At 45.0% G+C, this 27,935-nt stretch overlaps 1 protein-coding gene across 2 annotated transcripts; it reads right to left on the bottom strand.

Annotated features, from left to right (window-relative positions):
• Positions 1–876: 876 nt before the first annotated feature.
• LPAR4 (lysophosphatidic acid receptor 4) lies at positions 877–14,966 on the bottom strand. Of its 2 annotated transcripts, none has more exons than XM_054215413.1 (2): positions 14,601–14,966; positions 877–2,557 (listed from the first exon to the last, which is right to left on the bottom strand). In XM_054215413.1, exon 2 carries the CDS (start codon positions 2,402–2,404, stop codon positions 1,358–1,360), a length of 1,047 nt encoding a protein of 348 aa, XP_054071388.1. In that variant the 5' UTR covers positions 2,405–2,557; positions 14,601–14,966; the 3' UTR covers positions 877–1,357. The 2 variants fall into 2 exon arrangements, with proteins under 2 accessions (XP_054071388.1, XP_054071389.1); XM_054215414.1 differs by lacking the exon at positions 14,601–14,966 and adding an exon at positions 13,543–14,435.
• Positions 14,967–27,935: the final 12,969 nt, after the last annotated feature.

Raw genomic sequence — 27,935 nt, 5'->3', positions numbered from 1 at the left:
TGGAAAATGTAGATTATGAAGTTATGACTTGTTAGATCAGTACTTTTTCAGGTTATTTTTTTTTTTTCTCATTTACATGTCTAACACTTCAGAATGAATCAGCCTGTAAAGGTCAGTATAGCTTCAAATACGAAACAATGGCTGGAGTAAAATGCAATGACGTACAGATAATTAACTTTCCACATATTTATATCATCTATATCTATAAAAGGGGATGCAGAATATGTAATAAATTAATTGAAAAACCAAGAAAACACAGCTGTAACTGACTAAGAAAAAAGCGTGGCTAACTGGTTTTACTTACTATTCTTTTGGAGTTACTTTGAGACCCTCTAGTTTAATTAGTTGACTGTATAGCAAAAACCAGCAAGCAATCACTTAGAAGATCTTCTGTTAATTGGATACTCTGACACCAGCTGTCTGTATCCGAACAAGCTCTTTAGTAAGGTCGGCACTCTGTGGTTCTTCAGCCCTTCTGCTGCACGCAATTTCCATGTAAGAGATTTGGCCGCACAAGGACTCTGGGCTTTCAGGCACCTTCTTTCAACTGCCTTTATAGTCTAGCCCTTCCCAGAAATAGTCACACATAATCTCTGGGGCATAAAAGCCCAGGTGCAACAGAGCAGTAATGTGCTCTTTACTTCTTCCTAGAGGTGGCATTTGAAATAAATTAAAAGGCAGCTTAGTCCGACAAAAATGAAACTTCTTATTTAAAAACTGCATTATCAGTTATTCTTTTCTCTTATTTTCTCTTCTATCACCAAGCAACTGTTTTGCCTACTTTCAAAACAATTATTTACCCTTCCAACCTCTCCATACAATAAATTCAACACGCCTGTATCTAGTGAAACCAGGAGGTGTGCTCTTGCAGTGAAATAAGGAAAAGCCAAAAGCTTTTATTATGCCTTTTTAAGCAAACATACATATTATGTGAAGTTATTGAGTTAACATATGATGATGCATCTCCAGAAGGCATGAAATATTGGCAGATATCTCTAAGAAAATTAGACTTTCTATTTCCCAACTGGTCCCATGTCAACTGCTGGGGAAGAAAAAATGCCAAATGTTGGCATCTTCTGATTAAAGAAGCTGTACTGTTCCCTCCTTAATCAGCACATATGTTGTCACCCATTCATAATCTCCAAAGGGATATCCATCTGGATTTTTGTATTTCATGTTCGCCTGTTGCATTGGATGGGACCATCCCAGTATGCGGATTTTGTTTACCTGTGTAGTTATCCTCCAGCAAGTTTTCTTCATTAACACCATGTGTCAACCCACATATTCTGAAACAACTGTTTCACACATGGTGTTAATCAAATGTTAATGGGGGATAACTCCATGTGTAAACATCTCGCTAGAAATGCGATTCAGATGTTGGGTCTCCTCCATTCGTAATAGCCTGGTCACTTATTTCATCCTGTGGTGCTGGTAGTGCGGTCTTTGTTAGAGGTGTCTCAGTCTTGAAAAGAGAATCCATTTTTATCTGGGTTTTTATGTTGAAAGACTTCTGGAAGGATTCTGATGTAAAGTAATAGATGAACGGGTCAAAGCAGCAGTTCATTGTTGCAATGCACAATGTGATTGGGTACATTGTCCTTGCAAACCTCTCCAAGGAGCAATTTGCTATCGCTTGGGACCGCACAAGAGCATACAAGAAGAGTATGGAATTGTAAGGTACAAAGCACACGACAAAAATGGCCACGTGCACAATGATCATTTTCAATACTTTCTCTTTGTTTGTCCCGATTTGAGACAAGGTGGCAGGTTTCCGGAGAGTCCTGAGAACTAAAGAAGAGCATGTAAGGTTGAGCAGCAAAGGAATTATGAATCCTACCACTTCAATAAATATAGTGATCTTAGACAGATAGGTTTTCCAGATACGTTTGGAAAAACCTTCAAAACAGGTTGTGCTGGTGTTGGAAATGTTGGTTGTGGAGAACAATGAAGCTGAAATTCCACCGCTGAGGACCAGTGTCCAAACGCCAGCACAGACTATGGCAGAATTTCTCCTGGTCCTAATGGTGCGAGATCGGAATGGATAGACGATGGCAAGGAAACGGTCAACGCTAATGCAGGTGAGGAACAGCATGCTCCCGTAGATGTTAGTGAGAAATGCTGTACCAGAAATCTTGCACAGGCTATCTCCAAAAGGCCAATGCCGATTGAAATTATAAAAAATTTTAAAAGGCAAAGTGAACACAAACAGTAAATCTGAAACAGCCAGGTTTGTCATGAAAATGGCTGTTTCACTTCGCATTTTCATCCGAAAGCAGAAAACAAAAAGGGAGGCACAGTTAGTAATCAAACCAAGGATGAAGACCACGCTGTACACGGCTCCATACAAGTTGTACTTAAAGGAATCATCTGTCAAACAGGTATGATTGTTGCTGTGGTTTCCCATGCCAAGTTTGGGATGTGCTTCCAAAGAATTTCAAAGTCTACTTCAGTGACATCCATAAAATAAGGCAGTGCTCTCTTTTCTTCCTGAAGAAACACATTCCAGGAAAGTTGCTTGACACCTTGCTACCACATCTCCATCATGAATCCTTTCATCCTAAAGGAGAGAGAAATAGACACCATCAGTCTTGGAACCTCCTATCACCTAAAGTGGCTGTGCAAGAGAACACATACTCTTTCCTTTCCAAATGAATGAACGTGCAAACAAGACCAGCAATTAGATTTCAGGGTAATCTTTATAAATTCCTCCATTATCAGGATTTTTCAAAGTTGAACACAGCAGTTACTGTACTCAGCCTTTGCTTTCTATCCCCTATTGCTCCCTAGTCCTCTTATTGGAAGGTGAGTGATCACTAATTCCAACTTTCCTCTTGGAAAAGTTTTTCTTTAAAATTTGAGATGGAATTGGCCCAGTGTGTTTAGGAAGAAATAAAATCATGGACCCACGATATTGCCCGGGTACAGAATCAAAGGGTCTGAAAGGTTCCCCTAAACTTGTGATGAGAGGAGAAAGAAATCGAAAGTTTTAGTGTTTGCTTTTAACTGTGCAGAAATGAAAGTTCTATGGGTTTTCAACCTTTTTTGATGCAAAAGTATTAAAACGCTCAAACTTTATATTAACAAAGTACTACTTTGCCTTTTTTCTACTTGAAAATAGGAGCATCTTCGCACACGCTTTTCAAAGTGAAAAACGGAAATGTTGTATTTCAGAAATGTTTTTTAAAACACTTTCTAAAGTTATGTTTGCCACTTTTGGAAAATCTTGCATTTTTTTATCCTGAAAAAATTCTGCAAAAATAGTATTAACTTTCAAAAGGACTTTTCTTACAAATATTGCAAAAATACTTTGCAAAAAGGACTCCTTTAAGCTGTACTGACAGCTTCATTTCATTTCTGCTCTTTTATCAAGGTTCAGAACCTGAAATATGGAATATCTCATAACTACGTTCTCATAAGATTTTGGCCCAATTCATCAGGCTTTAGAGCAGTGTAGAGTTGAAGCGAGCATGCTGTTTGTTGCTCTTTCTGAACTGTCTTGATGTTCTCTAATTGCTCATTAGCAATTAGACAGACTGAGAGAGTTGGGATTGTTCAGTCTGGAGAAAAGAAGGCTCCGAGGAGACCTTATAGTGGCCTACCAGTATCTTAAGGGGGCTACAAGAAAACTGGGGAGGGACCTTTTAGGATGTCAGGTAATGGTAGGACTAGAGGGAATGGATTAAAACTAGAGGTGGGTCGGTTCAGACTGGACGTGAGGAAGAAGTTCTTCACCATGAGGGTGGTGAGACACTGGAACAGGTTGCCCAGAGAGGGGGTGGAAGCCCCATCCCTGGAGGTGTTCAATGCCAGGCTGGACGGGGCTCTGGGCAACTTGATCTAGTGGGAGGTGTCCCTGCCCAGGGCAGGGGGGTTGGAACTGGATGATCTTTAAGGTCCCTTCCAACCTTAACAATTCTATGATTCTATAATCTAAGTACTATTTTTAAGGTCTGTGAGAATAAGCAGTTGGAAAGTCTCCCTCATTGGAGTGAGAAGGGTTTGTGAATTGGAATGTGGGCACGGCAGTCGGTGTATCTTGGAAATGTGGAGCAAAGATGGATAATAAAGAGAAGGACCTTTGCCTTGTAAAATACGGCAAACCAAAAAAGAAACGAAGTTTGTAATCTTCTTGTAATCTAAAAAACATCATAGTAGCTACAACTGTGGGGTAATTTAAAGAGGTTAAACCCTTGTGGAGACCAGGATCCTTTCCAGAAAGTGATCCTCTGACAATGTAGTTTCAACAGCAAACATGTAACCGAGCAAGCTTGTGTTAAAGGTTGAAATGGCAACATATAAACAAATAAACTAGGGAAGAAAGCATGGATTCAAGACAATTTGGGATGCGAACTGATTTTTGAAAATCAAATGTTTTCCATATGTTTTCCTACTGGAAAAGCTTGTGCTGACAATTGTTCTTGCACACAGGCTGTCAGTGAGTCAGCTGGTAAAATGTCAAGTGCTGAAAAAGATGTAGCAGCCGTGGCTTTGCCAGATGGAAAGTGCAAGTTCTGCCCTCAGCAGGGAGTGCCTGGAGAGCTACAGGCTTTACAAAAACCAGCGCTGTGACCCAGGGAGCCGGCAGCACCTCGCCTCTGCTCCTCACAGATTAGTTAGATGTAAAGCAAAACAGCAGGAAGGGAGGATCCCCAGATCTCGCTTTTCAGAAAGATGACTTTCAAATGACTCGCATCTTTTGACATCCAAAAAGATGACTTGGAACGATTAGGTCTCTCTTGTCGGGGAGGGTTCGTGCTCTCTGCAGGCTGGGGCAGTGTCAGGACTGGGGCAGTGAAGTGGTGCTTTGCGCGGGTTTTGCTGTTCCGGCTGCGTTTGCTGTGCGTGCCTTGAACTACCGGAACTCCCCGTGATTCCTTGAACTGTGGTAATTCCCTGTGATTTTCATATGCAGCCTTGGTACACGCTCTTCACCCAATTTAGTAAATTTTTCCCTGGTTTTAGTTGCATTTTGAGTTACGCATTTGTGATGATATCCTGTATTAGCAAAAAGTTCAACCCAGAACTAGATATGCCCTTATCTGATTGCTGTTGGTTGTGTGGCAATGACAAAGGAGACGGAGCCCACCCTGGGGCTTTCTCTAGAGCACATGTAAGCAGACACTTCGTTATGCAAACTGCACAGGGCTTTGGGGACAGACGGCAAAGGAGGGGACGGGCTGTGTAGGGGAGCAAAGTGTTCCTTGCATCCCTTTGTGCTTTTGCACTCGTCTCTGTTTTACCTACTAAATTCATGGCAAAATGAACTTTAGTGTGAAACGACCTAAAAAAGATACCAAACATTTAAACTTATGAAAAGGATAGTAGTGAAATCTCAAATGTGCCCTTTCTTTGGATACGTGGTAATCTAAATAAACGAAGGTCTCGCCTACAAGTTGAAATGCCTTTAAGCAAGAACTTAGTTGGATTCAAAAGTGCACATGAGCTCCAACAGGAATAGCTGTGCCTCTTAGCTTAACCCTCAGCCTCACGCATTGAATTCTTGGCTTGTAACTCCCTTTCAGTAAAGAAAGAGACTGCATGTTATCTCCATCGGGACCAATTTTTGTTTATACTGAAATGTAACCTCCATAAGTAGGTCCTTTTCTTCTGCATTGTGTAAAAACCAGGTGTGCCACACTCTCCTGGTCCTGCCTGGGTCCTAACCGGGGAGGTTTGAAGGGGATTGGGTGTCCTTTGAATCCTTACGTAGCCGTGTGCCTGGAAGGTTGATGGAAACCCCACTTTTCAATCTGTGCACACAGTCCAGGATTTTGGCTATTCCTCAAAACGCAGCCTGACGAAGCAGGTTTGAAAGGCGGCTTTGAAATGCTTACCTTTACTACTGACATAAGCGGTCGTTGCCAGCAGCCTCACCCAGATACTCGTTACACGGGAGAAAAGATGCTCAATCACTTGATTCCTTTCTCCCTGCTCTGCATCAGACAGCCACAAGGTCAAATACCAGTTTTTCTGGTGTATAAGTCTAAGGGAATTGCCTGCCAGCAATTGTCTAGCTAACGAACGGTCTTTAAAATAAAGGCCTGTGTTGTTTACCTATCTAACACTGAGGTGTTTAAACAAGCTGACAAGTTGCTTTGAAACTCAGCCATGTGCTTTAAATTCTGCAGCATGAGTCTACAGATTTATTCTGAATGTAAAATTCACTTTCCTTCCTTTTCACTAAGGATTACAGCAGCAGGATGCTCTTCGTGTTCACCACTGTTACTACCTTGCTAGCGAAAAAACCCTATCAGTACATTCTAAATGCTGAGTTAAGTAAATATAAAGAAAACCACTTTACCGTTCTGTTTTTCAGGCAGGCCAAAACTTTAAATCCTGTATCTGAAATGGGGGGCAGTACACGAGGGGAGGAATGTATCTAGCTGTTGTCAGAAGTGGTACCATAACAGGATATACAGTCTGTTTAATGTGGTAATATTGAGTATATTCTCTCTCGCAGCAGGGATGGTACAAGCAAACCTACAGCAGCTGTCACATAACTCTGTTATTCTCAGAGTTGTGAAGTGGGGTTCAGCAGAATGGCTGACAGTTTGCCCCAATTTGCCCTTTGTTGCAGAGATATCCGTGTCCTACGTGTACTGAAAATAAAGGAAAATTTCTACATATTACTTCCTATGGTGCATGAGTATCCTGTTTACAATTCTTTTATTTCCTCCTCCTGGCACCCCAAGAAATCTTGAAAACAGCCAGTTTGCAGCTTAATTCAGACCCACCATTTGTTAGAACAGAAAATTACTGCAGGCAAAAAGCACACTTTAAAATCAGATTCTGTAATGCCGTGAAGCCCATTCTTTCTGCTTCATTCATGTCTCATTCTCCACAAGTCTCTCAAACTGAGGTCAAAATAAACAGTGTGAAGTTTGGGACAGACGTTTTTGCATCTTCATGTTTTCTTTTTCTCATACGAGATACAAGACAAACGTCACTTTATCAGTCTGAATACGTAGGACATCCTGTGTGTGTGTTCATTTAATTAACTAAACATCGTAAAGCTATTTCTTGTGAGGTCTGGTACAGACCAAATGTGAAAACCTTTCGAATCTGAAGGATCTCTTCCTAGATTATCACTGCGTGTACTCAGGTTATCTCTAAATCTTGAGACACAACGGTTTTATGGGTACAGAAGCCAGAAACTGATGGATCCAAAGGTGGGAATACTAGGTTTGGGGGGGTTCTCTGTGGTTTGTACAGAAATGTCCTTAAGTTATGGCAGCACTTGTTGTGTTTTGACATGGTCTCAGACCCTGACCTTGGAAATAAATAAGTATTTTCCTTGGGCACAGCATGTGCTTTATGCCTTCTCTTGACAAGAACTACATTCATTAGGGAGTTTTCACTTCCCTGTTACTCACCCAGTTGGTACAGTGATTGTATGATGTGTAACTCACTCCCACCACTGAGCCCAGGCTTATGGCTTTACAACCACAAACTATCATTTCTTCAGTTTCTTGGGGTTTATTTCCCTCCTTCATTCCGCTTTAATTATGCAGAAGGATCAAAAAAGGTTTTGTTGGGTTGTGGGTGGAGGGGGAGTTGTTTGGTGTTTTGGAAGATTTTTGCATAGCTGATAATTCTGCATAAGTCTATAGGACTTGGGTTCTGCCAGACCTGCATGAGTATTATAGGTAAGGTGAGATACACTGCAACTGTTTGACTATAGGCTTAATAAACAAACAAGAAGCTTTTTCTACCTGAAAAAGTAAATATTTCTGATAATTCTATGGTAATGCTAACGAGCAATCATAACGCCACCAAACTGTCATTTCTAAAGACTTGCGAATGTTCACTTGAAAACCACAAAATGTGAATTCAAAGAAAGCAAAGCAGCAGTGGAAAGGCAACAAAACCGTCTCACCACTGAGCTCCCCGCTGCTTTGCCGCTCCTGAAGTACCTCAGTGCTTGCAACGGGATCTCCACTGACTTTCTCTTTTCAATAAATACTTCATTAGTTATTTTTGGTTGCAAAGAACTTAGAGCATTAACTGAAAGCCGTTGTAAGAACAAACCTCCAGTCTGGGGGAATCTGGTTGCTGTTTTTTCCCTTTTTTGAGGCTGACGGGGCAGTAACTGTGTTGCACAGTGATGCTGGCTCCGTTTTCCCGGTGCCAGCAGGGAGGGTTCATGGAAAGCTGTACCTGTGACAGCGGGCATTGCTGGACCCGGCTGCTGCTGCAGGGAAATGGCTGGGGATGGGGAATGGCTTGGAACACCAAGCTTGGGGTTGGCTTTTAAAGCGACCATCTTGCCAAATTGCTGTGAGCTCTCCATCCTCCCTAAAGCTTCCTGTAGTTTCACAGTAACCTTCACCTACATTTCTTCCCTGGAGCCACAGGAGCAGGAGAAAGGGTGGGATTAGACAGTGGGAAACGAAGCAGCTGCCTGTAAACAAAGCACTATTGACGATATGAAGCGACAGAAAGTAGAAATGCTTTAATCTCTTTCATTTACTAATCCTAAGTGATGTATTTGAGAACAGTAGGAAAGAAGTAGACAGAAGTGTGACTTTGAAGTCCAGCAAAGGTTTCTGTAGCTTCAAAGAGCCATTCTTCCCTGCATTTTATCAGAGTGAAAGCCTAGCGGTATGCTGGGCAAAAGGGGGACGTTTTCCGATGATTAGCATAAAAGACAAGGCAGGAAGGCTCTTATTCATGGCTTTGACACTTATTGTGCAAGGGTCTTCAATACCATCCCTACCTTCATTCCCCAGTATTTGCTGTGGGTGCAATAACGCCTCCTGCACCTGGCGAGAAGGTGAAATCCTGATTTACTCGTGATCATTTCAGGTTTCACTGTCTGCTTTTCAAATCCTCTTTGATAGAAGAAAAACAAAACATGGGAGCCAGTGGGGCATTTCCCTTTGCTCAGCCACCAAGAGTGATCCTGGGGACCTGCAGGGACGAGGTGGGAGAGCGCCGGCCACTCCTTACCCCCTGCCTGGGGTGGCTTTGGCTCTCCAGGAACCTCACAGACCGTCCAAGTTCAACAGCTACTTTCCGTTGCCTGGAAGTTAGTGAACGTATTGTAGAAGGACCCCAGTTTAATTCTTCTCCAAGATGGAGCTGGGAAGTGGAAACCTGAGCCTATCGGACCTAATCCTAAAGGAGCTCTCCTTTTTTCTTTACCTTTTTTTTTTTTTTTAATTGGTCAGCACTGCCGTTGTCTCCTAACTGTCCTTTGAGATTTACAAAGCATTTCCTGCTCGTGGTGACTTCTCTGTGCTGTATCTGTTTTGTATTGAGCTAATTAAAATGTTTCCTTCTGAAGAGAATAGTGAACTGACTTACCCCACATTCAGACACTGATCCTCAGGGCATGACTCTCTTTTTGTTTTCACTGAGAATGTCTCTCTCCATTTACATCACCCCTTTAACCCTTAACGCGCTTTGGCCTTCCCCATCCACTGCTGCTCTCAGAAGGTCTGGTCCAAAGTCCAGAAATGATGGAATTCGCCCCAAACTTCCCAGCAAAGTTTGTATTATTTTACTCTTGTAAGAGGGACACTTTGCTTGCAAAGGAACCTCAATCTGATGATGGAGGACTGTAGGAATGCTGCTTTTTTTGACCCTCGGGTCTCTCACTAAGAGGAGGTGGCTTTATAATAGCATTGCTAGGTTCAGTACAGATCCCGATAAGAGAAGATTTAGATGCAAGGAAAAAACTGATGAACTGATGAAAAGCAGAGTTACAGTGTTTGACCCAATACTTGAAGATTTACAGGTTGGTTTCACTCAGGAGTAGAAGCTGGTGATGGAGGTAGCTGTGTCTTTGATGTAGCCCTGTTTATTTACAAAGCGTGGCTAAGGAAAAAAATAAAAAATAAGAGAGTCCTGTTTCCCTGAACCACTGGGGAATCCAACAACAGGACTCGGTTTATTTGCTTACAGTTCCAAAACACTTTCCAGTTAGCGTCCTGCCCAAAAAGCTTCCTTTCTTTGCTTTCTCTGACACAATTTCCAGTGGTTCCTTGGTGATTGCTTGGCTTTTTTGGCTCCTTGTTGCCTTTACTCGGCTCCTCGCGAGGCGCCTGCAGCCACATGAAGCCCTCCTTTCACCCGAGCCACCTTTGACTGCTCTCGCCCAGGGCCGTGGCTCCAGGCTGGTTCCTCTGCAGTCCCTTTGCTGAAGCAGGAGAGCTGAATTTTCACCTCTGTTTATCCAAAACTTATAGTTGTTGGTTTTGGGGTTTTTTTCCTTGCATACATCAGCACCAACAAGCTTCCATCCAGTCGCCAGCACCGCAGCATAAAGGAGGTGCGGCTGGTTTCCTTACGGGTGTTGAGCACAGTCCTTCAGCGGGGCAGAAGGCAACCCATCCTCTGCTCCGGTGCTCAGGACCTTGAAGGATCTGTGCCCTGCATTTATTTACTGGAGGGAGTTGATAAAACAGGGCTTTGTTCTCTCAAATCGCTTTATTCTGGGCGGAGAAGGGGAAGGTTTGAGAACTCTCTTCTGACCGCAGTATGGACTGAGTGGGTATCATCAGCTTTAGTTTCATTTGCTCCAGCGGTCTGGCCTCTGAGCGCTGGAGATGTGTGGTCCCCTCCCGGAGCTGCTGGGCTCCCTGTTCTCCTTAGTGCGTGCTTCTCAGCAAGAAATTTGGAGGCATGAGTGGGGTTTTCATGTCATCTCCCTCGCCTCCCTTCTGGGGAAAAACATTAAGGTCTTCAAAAATATTCCGTGGTATATAATGAAAGCCTGAGGAAGCACAGCACACAGCCACGCCATTTTTCCCTAAGAACTATAGAGGGTAGACTTGCACTGATGTGTTAAATAAGAAATTACTTTGCCAGGCAAAAATATCAAATCTCAGCCAGCGAGTGATGTTTCTGTAGTGAAGTTTCTTAGAAATCAGATCTCTAATAATGACATGAGAAAAGGGGAATGATATTTTGGCATTGTATAAGGATGCTGCTTTTACTGCTAAATATGGTATTTTCCATTTACCGTGTAAAAGCAAATGCATGCTGGGGTGGAAGACAGTGGGTTATCTGCAGGTTCAAGAAATTAAAATGGGAATATTATTAGATGAAAGTAAGAGCTTTTGTTGTGGATGCCTACTTAGAGCCATAATAGGTACTCAAAATATGAGATCGTGTTATGTGCAGAGAAAACTATCCGCTCTGTTGCTAGCGTGCACCTTTGTCTTGGGGCTTAGGGCGTGATGAATGTCCCTCAATTTCACTTGCCAGGATAAAGAGACTTTCCTTTTTCTACAAAACAAACCCAAACCATTACAAATAATTCAGAAAACTTTCCTTGAAGCTAGGGTCAGCTAAGGCTAGTTTGGCTCCAAAGCGGTGTGGATCTTTACCCCCTCTTATGGGACTGAACTGAGAAGACGGTGCATTAGAAGGAAGTCTTGCAGAGCCACTGTCTGTTCTCATGAATAAAGAGCTCCTCTTTTCAAGGAGAGAATTTGCCTTTTGTGAAACGTGGTGGCTCCCCTTCCCTGAGACTAAATCGGATCCTTATTTACGGAGGAGGAGCAATGTGTGAAGGAGCAGAGTGAGTCTCTGCACGCACGCTTGACCTGGAAAGACCTATTAAGGCTGGATGTGTGCTCCAGGGCCCTCCTTATCCACCCCAGCCTGCGGATGGGATGGCTCGCTGGTGTCTCACTTGTGGTCCTGGAGCACTGTGCGAGCCATCAGGCTGGGACCACCACGTCATCTGCATACACCTGGCCAGCAACACTCAGCTATTGGTACATAGAGCCCTGATACTCAAACATGCCTTAGCCAGAGTTAGCTGCAGCCTGCGCAGATGCATCACAAACATTGGTATAAACACGTACGGCTGCAAGCGGACATGCTTTTAGCGCCAAGGCAGTACCATGGCAACGGAGTCCCCAATTGTTTTGCCATGTACTGGTCTCCCCAGGGAGCAATCTTCTCTCACCCTCTGTTGCAGAAGTAACATACTCTCCTACAGAGCACCCTTTTCCCAGGATCTGACCCAAGGTTCGCGTAAAACTGCCTTAATCCCTGCCCTTGTGCTCCAGCCATAAGGTCTCCACAGGCTGGAGGAGGGCAACCATCTTACAGCTGGGAGCGCATCCTCTCCCTGGAACAAGCCGAAGCGCTCAGGCACAGTGACTGGTTCCATTGCTGCTTCTCAGACATCTGGGAGGCGCAGGTTTACGCGTTTTTTTTGTGTCTCATTACTATACTCTGAATGAAAGTGAATGGGTAGTTACGTTCGGGCATTAGTTGTGTTTGTCTGTCTGAGTACGAGCTGAGCTTCTAACCTCAGAATTTGAAAGACACTGATCTTTATCAATTGACCTAACCCCAGTTAAGGAGGAGCCTCATTTTTAGTCTCAAAGGATTAAAATGAAATGTATGCTCAGTCTCCCCCTCCCTTCCTCCTTCCCATGTTTTTCTGGACTTTCTTTTAAAATTCAGAGGCTTTGAACCCCCTGAAGTACCAAGGTTAGTTTCCTTCCTGTTTTATTTTAGCTTTCAGAATGCTAGTAAGGGAAAGAAGATGGAAAAGTGCTACAAGGGGGAAATATCACCGACCTGTGAACTTTGCACTTCCCATCCTCTGGGTTTTACTGTTCTGTTCATATGGGGGAGCAATTTAAAAATACACAATTGTCTTCTCTGAAACAAAGATTAAGGAGTGGCATTAAAAAACCAAAACTTCTCTTGCAAATTCTTCTGCAGTGGACTTATATTGTGTTAAATCCTATTTCTTCCAAACAGCTGCATCTTTGGATTAAGTATGTTGTTCATCATTCATTTCACTGCTGACACCAGTTTTTCTATCTGCTCGGAGCTGTGTTTGAATTTTTCTCATGGAATTTTGACACCGAGTTTAGAAGGAGTAGATTTTAGCCATAAATGAAAGCCGAAGTGATAAATAAAATTTTTAAGGTTTGCAATATAACTTATTTCCTAATTATTAATACAGTTTGTAGGAACCAGATCTCACATTACATGAAGCTGAAAGCATGTATCATTGTAAGCTGAAAGTCTAAGTTTATGCCACATTTATATACAACCCTTTCTTAAGCTTATATTAAAGTGTCTTTATGATACGGACTTCAAGTACAAAAAAAAAAAAAAAGCCCTAACCAAGGGCTATTTTTCACAAATCTGAAACTAACAACAGGGATAGAAAAGTCCTTAACTTGTCATCTGCAGTGACACAATAAGAATTGCGGTGTGAATTATAACGATTTCCACTGCAACAGTTTGGAGGAGTTGCTCATATAGTAATTACTTTCCAAAAACTTGGAGATCATCTTTCTCTCTTTAAACAGAAACATTTGCCTCTCCCATCCCAACCATAGCATAGCGCAAGTAAGAGGAATGAGATCTGCCTGCACAGAAAAAACATTGCTGATCTCCATTGAAACGTACAACTCGAGCCCATCCCCGGCCAGTTTTATCCCACAGATTTATCCGAGCCTTCAGATTTCAGGAAACCCTACAATCCTTTTATTTTTTTCAGAGCTGACATTAAATCTGGATGCTTTTCTGCTGAGTTAGAAAGGGAGGAAAATAGAAACTTACCACGGCAGAGCGGCCGGGGCTGAGATCATGCCCTCGGCTCGGCAGATTTCAGCCCGATTCCTCCCTGACAGCCCACATTTATCCTTTTTGTGTGCGTGGAACGCAAGCCCGGTTAGTCCCACGCGGAAGATCTGCGCCCTCGACTTTTTAAAAGTTTACCCATTCATCTTTAAAACCTAACGCGCCTGGCAGTTGTCTGCTTTCCTTTGTTCGGAGAGGAAACAGAACTGCTGAACGCTGCAGCCATCATGTCTTGGGAAACGGGACACAAGAATGGGCCCACCGTCTGGGCAGGGTCTGTGGGCAGGGGGAACTCTTGGGGGTCTCGATAGGAAACGCTTTCCATTGGGTAGGGATGTGTTCTTAGCGCCTGAGCCCGCCCCGCGCCCGGGTCTCCGCTGGGTCCCTCTCGCGGGGCTGTATTCCCTTCCCCGGCGCTGCCTCGGCCCCCGCAGCTCCCCGCTCAGAATTAGCAGCTTAAGGACGGCCCGACAATGGGCAACGCGGATTTCCTGAGCGATTGGCCGGCGGACGCAGCCCGCGAGAGCCTGCCCGCGCCTCCTCGCCGAGGATGGTAACGAGCAGGGGAAAAGCTCTTTAAATCTCGGATTTTGCTTTGCACGGCTGTAATTGTTTTTCCTGCCAATTAAAAAAAGTGAGGAGGAGAGGGGGGAGCTGGGAAGCGGGAAAGCATTGGGTCAGACTGGGAAGCTCCAAAGCAAAGCTGGCCGTAAAAATAAAGTATCTTTCTAAACGGATTTAGAAAGGGATTGGTTTTTTTTAGGTTGGGGTTTGTTTGGGGTTTTTTTTAATCTTCTCGAAGGAGCTGACTAGAACAGTCTGGACTCTTGTCCCCCAGCAGTTTGCTCTGGAAGCCCTGGGTTCCTGCTGGAAAACCTGTAGGCTTTCAAATGTTTAGGGATGTAATTAAAAATACTCCAGGGAAGTACGGCTGCTTTTGCCTGTGTAGCTCCCCCGAGAGCTGCTGCCGCCGCCTTGCAGTGAATCTCCCTTCCGGCAGAGCCACTAGCTAAAAGCTTTTTATTTTTATCTCTTACCTTTTATATCAGCCCATCAGCTAGGGAAGAGGATCTTCTGGCAGCAGGAGTAATGCAGCAGACAGCTTATTAGCCTCAGCCTGTTTATGCCGTAGAGCAGCCGGTGCCCTTTTATTTCTTTTTTCAGCCCTCTCCAGTTCCATAGGTTTGAAATCCTGGGTCTGCCTTTAAAGCCCAGCCTCCCACCTAACGTGTCTTGCTCGCATTGTGTTTGTCTCTCCTTTTCCTCCGCTCTTTTTGGCTGTTCCCACAGGCAGCCAAGGCCAGTAAACAACTCATTGTGAAGCTGGAACTAATGTTATTCCTTGGGCTGGTGGCTGATGCAGCGGTCTCTGACTCGCTTCTGCAGCACGCCCAGCTGCCACAGGCTTTTATCCAGTCGATGCAAATAACTTCCTGAATATCTCATGTAACAGCCTAACACCAGTCTGCACAACCTCGTCCTCTGAGGGCTCACGGTTTAATAAAATATATAAAAACACACGGGTGGGTTTGGATTGAAAATGGTGAGGGTGCAGCTGTTTCCTGCCCCTAATGGTCAAAGGTCCATTTTTCCCTTTTTTTAGCTGGTGAAGATGACGGTCAGTCTAGGTAAATTGTGAAGGGATGGCCAAAGACACTGGCCACTATCATTACTCGTGTACAAATGTGGGAGTGAGTATGGGGGGCTGGCAGAAGGCTCAAGATGTACCTTAGTACCTTACCACCAGTAAACTTGCACACAGAAATCGGCTTTGGCCCTTCATGGCTTGTGGGCATTTTCAGGCTGGCTGCATGGAAATCCTGATCTCTGGGCTATAATGCAACTGCTTTTCACACCCTGGGGCCCATTCTTATGCGAGTGTGAGTGCTCTCAGTGGGGACCGATTAAACAACATGTCTGCATTTGAAATCGCCCTTTTTTGGGAAAGAAGTGTGGTTTGGATGGTTTGAAGCTGGATGTACTGATACAGATTAGAATGAGCAGCTAAAACCCTTCACAGATTTAACATCTTGTGTCTTAGCCTTCAAAACTACCAGTCGCTGGGCAAACCCATTAGAGAGGAGACTGATTACTGCTTGAAGATTAAATACAGCATAAATCTTAAAACAAAACAAAACTCCTGTGCTGCTTACACTCTTTAGCCAGAATGTGGTAACTGTGCCAACTTTGATGCCGTTGGAATTTAACCAGGCAGCTGTACCTATCTGGGATGTTTGCTTTCTCTCTGGAGTTACTGGTTTAATTAAACACTCCTAACAAAAGTCTTCAGCTGTTGTGAACTTCAAGGGCTCACAGAACTCTTCCTTATAATGTTACCCCTAACCTAACAGGAGACTGGGGATGGTATTTTTGCCCTTTATGGAGTCCATCCTTCTAAACCATCGTAGTGATTCCAACTTCCTATCCATCCATGGTTGCCGTTGAATTCAAAAGCATCTCTAGTGAGCAGGTTATTCGGTCACCTGTTACTCTGGGGTTTTTCTTTAAAAGGGAGCATCTTTTTTGGCTAGCTATAGCCAAAACCAGAAGCTGGAAAAGTAGCATCTCTAGGTTGACCCATGTTGCTACTCTCCGGCCTCTAGGGATCATTAAAAAAAAAATTGCAACTTTTTCCCCTACAGGACATAAATATGTTTTGGTATTAACGAGGAAGAAAATGTGCCCAGAGCAATATATTCCTGCTCCCTTCCAAGGTACATTTCAGAAAGCAATACACATAGGCCTTTACCCTTTTCCACAACAGTTGAAATAGGCCAAATGCTGTGCTATCAATGTACTCTGTATATTTTTTTAAATAAATAAAGTACAAACATTTCCAGCAAAGTACCCTTAACATAGGTTTATTTGCCAAACATGAAAAAAGGAGGTGGCTGCCTCTTTTCTTGGTTACAGTTACAGGCAAGTGTTTTCTTTAAAATGGAAAAACAATGAATAGACTCCTCGGCTCTTCATCTCTCCTCTCGGCACAACTCATTTGCTGTCCCCACCCTGATCCCATGGTGCTCATCTTAGACTTGGGACAGGGTGGGATTTAGCGAGCTCTCCTTGTTAAAACATTGGCAGCACATCAATAATCTCTAGTTATTTTGGAAAACAAGGGAAACTGGACTATTATCTTATTGGAAACCACGGCTGCTGAGAAGGCATAACATGTTTAAGCAAAAGTTTTACCCCCTGTTTACAGTACTCAGATTTTCTGCTTATGCATAGAAACCCCACTGATATGATACTTCTATTGTGTTTTTGGTTGTCTATTGTGTCAGCGGCCTGGTGGCTTATGGATTGGCATATGAAATTTCCATTTATTTCAGCCAGGCAGGAATATCTGAATTTTAGGAAAAACTTTGCCCAGAAGACAAGTGTATTGTATTTCCGGATGATTAATGCTTAATTCTTCTGTTGTCAAACATACGGACGATTTTCAGTCAATTGATGCTTTATTGTGCCAAGATTCCTACTTCAGGGCACTTATGAGCACTCAAAAGGAGCCAAAGAGCAGAACCCAAATCAAAGTTGCATTTTAAAGGCCACTAGAATATACATGATAGAGACATTAGCTTTTCCCTTTCCTTCTCCATTCATTGGCAAGGCTTGTTTCCTTCCTTTGCTTTCCTACAACAGCAGACTTAATTTGTCATTCGGTAGCTGAATATTGCACGGCAATATCCCTGGTACGGAAGCGGGTATCAAATGTTCTGAGGCCCCGTGGAGCCCTCCCTCCATAGACAAGAGTCTGTGAAGAAGCTGCCCCTAAGCTGCAGGGGTCAAAATGGACCATCCAGGAGTGGCTTCACGGCACCAGGGTGGCTGAGGACCCAGCTCGGGCAAGCGGGTAACCCCATGTTGCCAAAATACCTACCCTTTGAGCTTATAAACTCGCTCGTATTTAGAAATTTTGGCTGTCTGCAGTACATCCTTATGATGTCCTGTATCATTTGCTCATCCCATGAGGCAGGCAGACAGCTTCCGAAGGTCTCGGGCTTTTAAAGCACCGGCATTCAGACTACAGCTCCCACGGTACAGCAGCTCCAGTGGAAGAAGGGTGACCCCAAGGGAAACATTTGGATGATTAAACCAACAGGTTCAATTCCATTAGAACAGAGTATTTCATTTAGATGTTCCCCAGGAAAGCGAAGGGAAAAAATTGGTAATACCGGTATTTTCCTGGAAAAGAAAAAAAAAGAAAAAGTCACTTTACAGAAACCACAGTCTCTGCTGGAAAAGATTTTGAAGGAAAATTCCTGAGCAGATGTAGCAGAACCCTTCAGGAGCTCACTAATGCTGCAGTGTTTACTAACGCTTAATGGTTTGTCAGTGTTTCCATTTGAAATCCTTTTTGAAGAGTTTTAGAAAACTTTGTTAGAACAACGCCATAAAAAATCCCTTTGGAATCAAATGGAAATGCAAAGCCTCATCGTGTTTGGTTTTTTTTTTTTAAATATGCATTTAGAAAGACCTTTTTTAATAATTTTAAAAGCTGTAGAGAGATGGAAAACAAACAAACAAAAAAAACCCAAACAAGTGCCCGTTTGAATCAGTGCCATTATAATTTTAAGAAGCCTTCATTTGAAAACCCTGGTTTGTTAATTTACCAGCACTTAAAGTTCCATTACTTTCCAATCCAACATGACTTTTTGCTAATAAATGACAGGATATTTCTTCTCCAAATGTTTGGTCAAATCGAAGCTTTTTGGGGGTGGGGAAAAATGCGACTCCTGCCAGCGGAGTGACTGAGTGTCCAGAAAGTCGCCGTTGAACTCAGTGCTGACAGTTTTCTAGTGAACACTGTCTGCTAAAACACAAATACGATCCATCCGGGGAAGGACGGGATTAACCGATTAACCTGTGGTTTGTTTCTCCGATGTTCAGACCCATCCAATAGCAACTATTTTCATTCTCATGAGTCCTGAGAGCCTGCCTTTATTAAGTGCGCTTAACTCGAAGCAAAGCATTAGATTATGAGCTGCTGAAATGTATTTCATTGTGTAAAAAGTAAAACAAAAGTTCATACTGTTTGCTAGGTCAGGCAAATAGAAACCTCTGGTGGCACCAAGTGCCTGAACCTGAATATTCCTCCAAATCGTGCGTTTATTCCTAAAACTTTGCTTTTCTTTGCTATGTAGCATCATCAATCACCTAGAACAATGTCAGTCTTTTGGACAGTGTCCCCTCCCTGTGCCTTGAGGCACACCTTTCCCTTTGCTTTCCATGGTTTGCAGTAATTTAATTGAGCTCTTCCAAGTGTGTCTCAGTAGTTTCAGAGTCTTTTAATTTTTCCTGTCAACGGAGAAGGGATTCGTTTTGCAGACTCCCCAGTCATTAGTCATTTTCCCCATAACGTGGAGCAATTTCCCATTTTACAAGACCAAATCCAGCCCATAATGTGTCTCTTCAGAAACTGCATCCAGGAATTACTTCAGGCAAGAAAAAAATACCCGATTATTCTCTCCTCCAGGAGGAGTTCAGAAACTCACTCTGTCCTAATTTGGTGTGGGACCTGAGTTCGCCGATTCTTTTCACCCAGTTCAAAGGGACTGCTTTTCAGTTCTGCATGCTTCAGAGTCCCCGCTTTAATAAACAGGCGGTAATGTATACCATTGTTTTGACAAGAGGCACCAGTTATGCCGAAATCTTATCCCCTGGAAAACGGAGCAGGTGTTTTCCAGCAAAGCTGCTGGGCTGCCTGTGTGAGCCGCCGCCGGCACCAGCTGATGAGGAGCCTGATTTCAGAGCTAAGCGACGTCGCTCCTGTTGCAGCGGAGGATGACGTTTGAACGCGTCCAAGGGGAAGCTGAAACGGCTGCCTTTGTCTTCCCATGGTGGGGAGCTGAGTGGATTTTAACGAAAAGCGGGTGAAATAGAGTTGGTTTATTCTTTTGCTGAATCTCAGTGATAGCCAGCCAATGGCTCCTATTCTAGGCGTGGTGGAGCCTGGTTTTTTCACGGGGATAGCCCTGTTTGACTGGTGGGACTGGACCTGCAGCGGTTGTCGGGGTCAGCAGGAGGTACCGCACCCGCGTTTCATATAGCACAGCTTCCCCGGGCTGAGACTGTGGGGCGGCTGTAGCCAGACTGTAACAGCATCAGTAAGTGCTGGCTTTTTACTGGAGGAAAGTGAAGTTTCACCCAGTGAATTGGGAAGGATGAAGAGCTACCATGGCAGGAAGAGCCACTGCAGAGAAGTTAACGAAGCAAGCAGAGAACAACAGACAATGCCGGCCGCCACTGGCTGACTTCCCCATGCAGTGGCAAGGACAGCATCTTGGAGCACGGCAGTGGAGAGATATTGAGTTTCAACAAAACAAAAGCAAAGGACATGAGAAGCCAGTGAATATAGTCTGTGTTCCGATGGCAAAAAATCAGAGTTTGAAAGGAGCCTGGAGCACCTAAAACAATCGAAGGCGCAACTGGGCAGGAGCTTGCAATTCTGCTGTGCATGAATAGAAGGAAGAAGCAGCTGAATATCAGGAAACGTTTTCTAACAATGCAGAGTATTAGGCTTCGGTGGAGACTCCCGAGGGAAGTGGTAAAAGCCCACATGGGCTGAATAATAGAAAACTAGACAAAACCATAGTGTTCATATGCTGGAAAGAAATCCTTCAGTACAGTGATACACGAGTCAGAATGCCTAGTGAACATTGTGTTGCTATTACTAATAACCCTTAAGATGCATTTTTTGATACAGAGATTTAGAAGAGTTCTTGCAGACGAGGAGGCCGCAAGCTTTCTGTGCAGGTCCTCTCCCTGTGGATGGGTGGTAGAGAAGAAGATGGGACACGCTGCCCATCACAGCCCTGCATTTCACAACAACACGAAGCTGTTGCCTTGGCTGTCCCTGTCCCCAGGAGGAAGCCTGTTTTCTGCATTTTCATAAGAAATCTCAATTAACCCGGGTCCCGCTCCCTCTAGAGGGCAGCTGCTTCCCTCAGAACAGCTTGGGAGAGTGAGCTCCCCACTGGCACGTTCTGGTTCCCACTTGACATGCAGGGAGTTTTGGGGGCTTGCAGGATTTTGGCTGTGCCACAGACCTCAGAGTGTTGCCGAACAATTTACAGCCTCGTCGGACTCCCCCTGCCTTCAGCGCTGCGCCAACCTCCACAGAAACGGAGCTAAATTAGTAAAATTCATCGCGCTCTGTAGCTTCACTCTCTTGGGAGCCTCTTGCAGCATCACAACATACAACAGCATAGCTGTTATCAGAGAGCTTGTTGATGAAAGAAATACGCTAGAATGGATGAAAAAGTAAATATTTCCAATTTTCATTAGCATCCAAGCCATCGCAGGTACCTAGGAGTTGGTACAGCCTGCGGTTCCCCCCTGCCTTCTCAGTGGAAGACCCTTTTGAGTATTTTAACCCAGAAGACGACTGTTTGGGGCATGACTAATGCCCGGCTCCGCAGTGAGGTGTGTGCCATTGCGCAGGGCTGTGCCGCACGCCAAGGTCCAAACCTTCGCGCTGTACTTCTCTCCTAGGGGCTGTGTTAGTAAAGCGTATTAACGGAGCTAATCTCGCCAAGCCATGTGCTTTTCTGTTGCACAAACTTACAGTTGGACAGTGTTATGCAAATCAAAGCGGTATTATTCATGTTGCACCACCACTTAACTCCTGCTCTCTACCAGGCCATTGTTGATAGTACTTTGGCATGGCGTCAATCTGATTGCAATTAAGCTTTTTACAAAGCATCGTTCAAGGCTGGCTGTTCTGGTTTTGATTGTTCGTGCTCTGAAAGGTTCTCCACAATGGATGTTCCGGGGAATATGCTACCAGCTGTGTTGGTAGTGCCCTTGTCTGATAATTTTGATAATTTTTTTTGTGAGTCATGGAGGCTATTTTTGTACTAATTTGTTTGTTTTTCTGTTTGAAAAATGGTTTCTGAGGGGAGAAAAGTACATATTTAATGCCCTAGGGTTGTGCTTTTTTTTTTCTGAAGCCTTTTTCTATCCACAAAAGATTTTCTTAAGGTTTCTTCTGCCAGAGACTCAAAGAAAATGCTTGTGTTCCTAACAAAAGTAGGATGCTAGGTGTAAAAAAGTAGTAAAGAGGCAAGATTCTGATACAGGTATCAAGGCCTAAATGCATTGCCAATACATAAATGTAAAAATAAAATGGAGCCTGTGTTTCATTTGGGAAATAGACTATATTTCCAGGTGAAACTTGCTGCCTTGGTTCATCAGAGTCTGCCGTAAAGCAGTTATGACCATGTACTGAGAAGGAGCAAACAGTCTCAGCTTGTGAGGAAATGTGGAAGACAGCAGCATCCCGCCGGTGACTGTCTTATTTGGGGAAGGTCTGTACCTTGGGATCTTCCCTCCTCATGGAGAGGAGCCTGGTTTGTTAGGTTGAAACTTGGCAGGCTTATTTTCCATTACATCCTTTCATCCTCTTTTGTCTCAGGACATTATTTTCACATTTGAGGTGTATGGGGGGGTTGTGTTTTTTTTTTTCTCCAAATGAGCTCAATGTGCAGGGATTAGGCTGGCCAAGTCCCATCAGCTTATAGAGAATATATAAACTTTCTCTCTGCTGTGCGCTGTGATTCTGATGTCCTCCCCTGCTCGCAGTCCACCTAACCCAGAAATGATAGGAAAAGGATATTTCTTTAACGTTTGACTATTTGACCTAGCACAGGAATCTCTCTCTCCAGCATTTCTTGTTTCTCTCCACTTTGCCCTGGACCATTATATTTTACTCCATAAGTCTATGAACTGCTATTTGCATCTGTGCTAAAGCAACATAAAATAAACATCAGGTATGCCAATATAGGCAGTGGCCCATTTCCTTTTATTTTAAACTGAAGGCAACTTGCAGTAATTTACGGTGAGTTGAGCATATCAGGGTTTCCCTGATGTGAGAGAAGATCCCTCTTCCATTTGATTGAAAAGCCTCATGTACAGTGGGACAGGAGCCAGCTCCTGCCCAAGAGCACACGTATCTCTTTGGAAGCCTGCAAGGAAAGGTTTCCTTGCAGATGGCCCCAAAACACCTCTAAAGTGCCCATCAGGGACCTCTCACAAACCCCTCCTGGTGCACCAGGACCTGACCTTCTTCCTACAGGCTCTCTCTTTCTCCAGGACCATGACAGCCTAGAGCAAACATCTGGCATCCGCTGGAAGTTCAGCCTGAAGTTATAAATTAATCCCAAAGCTTCTAGTTCACAACCCAAAATTCATGCCCAGACTAACGTTGAAGAAAAACGGCTGCCCGAAGGCATGCTGCATGCTGCACACCACCAGCTGTCTTCTAGAAAGTGAATTCAACCAGTTTTTCATGGAGTGACCTGGAGAGAAGTTATTAATGGGCCAAACACACTCCTCAGTGATAGCTTCCACCAGCAAGGACGCGATGGCAAATCTCTGGTTACATATCCCTGTGGAGTATTGGTCAAGGCTTAGCTTAAAAGTCTGTCACTGATACAGGACAAGCTGTGCAGCTTGTGAGGTTCAGAAATACTGATGAGTCCAAAGGAGAGAGTTTTGAACTGAACCTTCCCACTCAGGGCACACATCTCAGCACGAGCGACCTTCAAAACGATATCATCAGCACTGTCATCAGCATTAAAATACACAGGGGTGCTGTTAGCAGATAACAACAGATGGTCTCTGTTCGCTTCCTTGGAGTGCCCAAGGAGGGCTGCGGAGAGGCTCAGGCTGTGACACCTGCACACTGCTTGGCTGCTGCCAACAGGTTGTGGTACAGAGAACGCAGATGTCACATCCTAGTCCCTGCCATGCTCTGAGGTCTGAGGGTACGGCGACAGCAGTGCCTTGGGATGCTTGTCGTGATGTATATTTCAGTTTCTTGTACAAAGCTGCCGTGGGGCCCTTGAGCACGAGCGGAGAATGTATTCCAGTACTAATGACTTGCTGAGATAAGTTTGCAGCTCTCGGCTGCTCATCACATGGAAGCGGTGCCCAAGTCATGCAGTGACTGGGACCCAGTGGTCCTTTTAGAGGAAATGGGTGGTTTTGTGGTGCCACCTTGTTGAAAAAAAGAGCACCGAGACAAATAAATATGGAAGATACACTGCATTATACCTGCTTTTCTAAAAATCTTTTTAATTCTGAAAGAGGAGGAGCCAGGGGAGGCAGCCTGCCATGCCAGGGGAAAGGCCACCCTGTCTAGTAGCTCCCTAGATAAGAATGGAAATCCTTGTATAACATTTCCCTTTGTTATCAGAGGGGAAGAAGCACTTTTAAAAGCATTGTTTTTACAGAGGAAAGCAACACCAACAGGGCAATGACTTTTTTCTTTAACCTTTTCTCTGTTGACTTGTGATGGCCTTCCAAGCCGAATCTTCAAACCGCCCACCATGGCTGTCCCTTTGTCCGTCTCTGCTGTGGGCTCTCCCAGGGCGCTCTCTGGTTTTGATCAGTTCCTGGTGCAACTCTTCAAATCTAGGAGAGGTTTTTGCTTTCATGCTCTCCTCCCTCCCTGCCTGGGGCACCATGTCCTCACTCCCTGCATGTTGCTTCCCATCACGGTGGCCACCTCGCACACTCTTCCATCTGCTCTCAGGGCACTGAGTCACTTGCTTTGCTGGATGCACCCCACGCACATGTTGCTGCACAGGAGAGGCTGGCACTCCGTATTTGTTACCAGGGCTAAATGTTAGCTAATTTGTTCCCTCGGCAGAGTTGGTGCCCTGCTGGGTCTGGATCAGGACAGGGTTCACACCAGACTGTGTACCTCCTGCCATAAGATGCTCAGCATTTTGACTAAAGTTTTCTTGCCGTTCAGTGCCCTGGGATTTAGTTGCCAAAGTGGCAGAGCCCTTACGAAACCAGCTGCTCCTCTGAGATTTAACCATATTCAGACAATCCCTTCTGGTTTTATGCGTCATCTGGTACCACAACAACAGGGGTCACACATAAAACTTGGGAAGGCTGAAGAGTATCTGGATTTGAATTTGCAGTTTTGTTTTTCCTTTGTTCAAAGGCCATTTTTTCATGCGGAATTTCTCAGATTCAAAATTCAAATAGCATTCTCATCCAAATGACTTTCTGACAGTTTGCACCGATGCAGAGATTTTCATCTTGTGACATTCCCCAGGGCTGATTCCTGCCGGTGACCAGCGCCGCTGCGGCCAGCTCAGCTCCTGCAGGAGGACAAGGCGCCACTGCCCCATCGCACGCCCACCGGGCGGCTCTAGAGAACAGCTCTCCATGAAACGTGAGACCCTCACTCATAATTCATGGACTTTCTATTTTATCACCACTAGGTGAACGGGGAAGGACAAACGCATTTCCTGTGACTTGGAGAAAAATACAGGATTTACTCCTGGCTTCTTGTCTTCCCCCCTTTGCCATCCTTCTCCTGTGGGAGGGGATTTACTTAAAAGAAATAGTTTACTCAACATTTAACGGAGAGTGTTATTGAGTGAAGCAAACAGACCAAAACAAATAAACCCCTATAGTTTTACACAGTCTGATTAAAAGTCTTTCGTGCTCGTTGCTAAGTAGTTTCTTGTTTCTCGCAATGTGATTTTACTAATTGGTAATCATCGTGGACTCCTCCAAGGCAAAGTGGCTGTGAAATGGGGGAAGATGGGATGGGTTTTTGTTTATAATAGCACCTGAGTGGCTGCTGCCCAAGCTGCGCCGGCACCCGCTGCCCAAGGTGCGGTGCTGTGGGCATGAGGATTATTTCATCCATCCTGTCCCCATCGCTGCCCTTGTCAGAGCCAGAGATGTGACGTTCAGCAAAAAGAAAGCTGGGAAGATTTTCACCGATTTCAGCTCAGTAGTGGTGCAGCCACAGCTGGTGGATTTGCTAAGGCTTTGATGGAGCTATTCTTTATTTGTTGGAAATGGCTTTTATTAATCTCATGCAACCAAAAAGTTTACAAATGGCTCAATTCGAGAGTCCTTTGCTCCTGGGCCTGACTCTACGCTGCCTGTCCTGGGGAGGGCTGGAAATGTCAGAGAGCAGAGTGCTCAGCGCACTACAAGAGGTCGCAGTACCCAGTTTTACTACAATGTGTGTTCAGAGCAGGACCACACGCCAAGGACACCACCGCAGGCTCTCCTCGTTCTCCTGCCAGAGGAACCTCTTCCTTTCCTGCAAATGGCCCTTTTTGAGCTCTGGCCTGTCAGCGCAGCTCTGCCCGTTCAGGGATTTGGCTGCTGGCACATGAGCTGCGGATGTTCAGCTCTGCAAAGCTGGGGGAGGCTGAGGAGCTCGTTGCTGCTGCCGTGGGATGCTGTCCATGGCAAAGGCCAGGAGGAGAGGCTGTACCACCATCAGTGTCACCCCGGCCCGGCAGCATCAGTCCTGCCAGCCTCCGCGTGTCCTTCGGCATGGGGCAGTCTTCTCCTCATTGATCACCTCTGCATGCGCATCGCCCTACCCGTTTCATTGCGGTCGTCTTGTGGGAGATAAAATGCCAAATCTTCCTGCCTTTTCTGTAGGCGTGGAGTGTGTGTGTGATTTCCCTGCTTGCAGTGAAGTTGCTTTCCCTGTGCAGCGGCGGTGAGCTGGACTGCCAGGAGCAGAGCTGCGAGGCAGAGCCCAGCCCCGGGGAGAGGCAGCTCTTCTGCAGGAGCTGCAGATGCAGTTTCCTCACAAGACTGGAAAACAATAAGTTTTCAATCAAGCCAAGCATCTTCCAGCAGGCTCTCAGCTCCGTGCCTGGGGGGATCCGGCTCCAGCTGCACTGTGCTGTGACTCAGGACAGGAAGCAGAAAACAGCACGCCCAAAGGGAAGTGCCGGAGGAATTCAGGGAGACAGAAAGCAATTAAATAGCCTGGAATTTGCCCAGGCCCTTGGGGTTGTCACCCCATCTCCTACATAACTTTAACGACCACACGTGGCCTGGGTCTCTGCATTATGTCTGCTTTGAGAGACAGCGTCCCGGGCACTGGGACCGGAGCGGCGTGAAGTGTTTCCTCGGTACCAGTTTCAGACCGAGCTCCATCTCCAGCCGTTGCAGCGCAGTTTTCTGCGGTGGTTCAGGGAGGTTTTGCTTTGTGAGCTCTCGCTGTGGCAGAGAGCATGGCTGGACTCTGCTGGAGTTTGTGACATATATTCTCATGTGAATTTGAAGCGACTTCCCGGATCATTACTAGCAGATGCTATATTTATCGTGATGCTGACACACCTTTAAATAGCACGGTTACATTACAAGGTCCCTGTTTAAAGAGTTTACCACTGTCACTTTCGCTGAGTGTAGTTCATTCAAAGCAGTTTGAAAAGGAGCAGAGCCTCCCTAAGTACCGCTTTGATCCTACAAACGTTTTTCTGGCCAGAAATAGTTGCCAGAGACTCTCCCTCCTCTGTCAAACCGTTGTTACACCTCTTCTGTAAACACTTTTTCCCCTCTTTTTGTTTTCTTTAGCTTTCTCAAACCACCTTTCCTACCATCTTCCAAATCCTGCTGAACTCCTTCCAAATTCCTCATCACCCCCCTTTCTCAATACAGCCTTTTGGTACACATTGCCCTCGGCTGCCAAGAACGTGGTCCTCCGCTTCACCTTGGAGTAAATGACTTATTTCTAAAAACCCCTTGAGAAGTATGATTTCACCTCTTTGGCTGGGGTGCCCTGCTCCAGTGTTGGTGGGACATCTGTTTGCAATGTGAGTGATAGAAAACTGTAGCCTTTTTTTTTTCCCCTTCTCCTTCTTGTTGGCTCTTCACACTTAAACTTGGCTTCTGCTGATTTCTAAGGGTGACGGGTGCATTTTTAATCCCAGGAGTATTTTGCGTGTACCTCTGGCAGCTGCCAGCTCTGATACCGTGCCCACGCTTGGGGAGCTGCTGCCAAGGCAGAGCGGCGGCTGCTGGCCCGGCTGGTGGTGAGCACAGCCCAGGGTTCAACACACTGCTCGTGTTTCCCAATCTCTTTCTTTTTCCTGTGCTTTTATTTATTTTTTTACTGCACTATCTTTTAATGAGGACAGTGTCACCAAATGGCAGTTCAGTCTAAGCTTTCAGCAGCACCAAGAAAATACCATCCGTGGTAAATGAACCAGAATCAAGGCCTTTTTGGGTGGTAAGCAGTGGTTGCAGCAGCTTTACAACCATTTTTGATAATGGTCCTTTATCTGGAGAAGGAGGGAGGAAGAATCTTAATAAAGCCATCTGATGTAAGGAAAAACTTGCCCAGTGCGTGGGCTCAGCTTCGCTACCACGGCAGTCGGTTTGGGTTGCATGAGGGTCACATGAGAGCAAGCTGACTTTAAAGTCCTGTATTTCTCATCCTCGGACCACTTTATAGGCAACAGAGCTTTCAGTTTGTTAAAATGCTGCTGCAGCACAGCTGGCAGTGGAGAAGGGGGAGCGGACAGCCAGCCCTGCGACTATGGCTCGCTGCCTCAGGAGAGAAGGGGAAAGGAGCTGCTGAAGTGGCCCAT

This window comes from Rissa tridactyla, chromosome 9, assembly GCF_028500815.1.
Source record: "Rissa tridactyla isolate bRisTri1 chromosome 9, bRisTri1.patW.cur.20221130, whole genome shotgun sequence".
NCBI classification, from domain to species: Eukaryota; Metazoa; Chordata; class Aves; order Charadriiformes; family Laridae; genus Rissa; species Rissa tridactyla.
This window is presented reverse-complemented; position numbering and strand designations above follow the sequence as displayed.

What these genes read in the sequence shown, in the direction of transcription:
- LPAR4 (XM_054215413.1), bottom strand. Translation starts at nt 2,404, where the DNA reads ATGGGAAACCACAGCAACAATCATACCTGTTTGACAGATGATTCCTTT.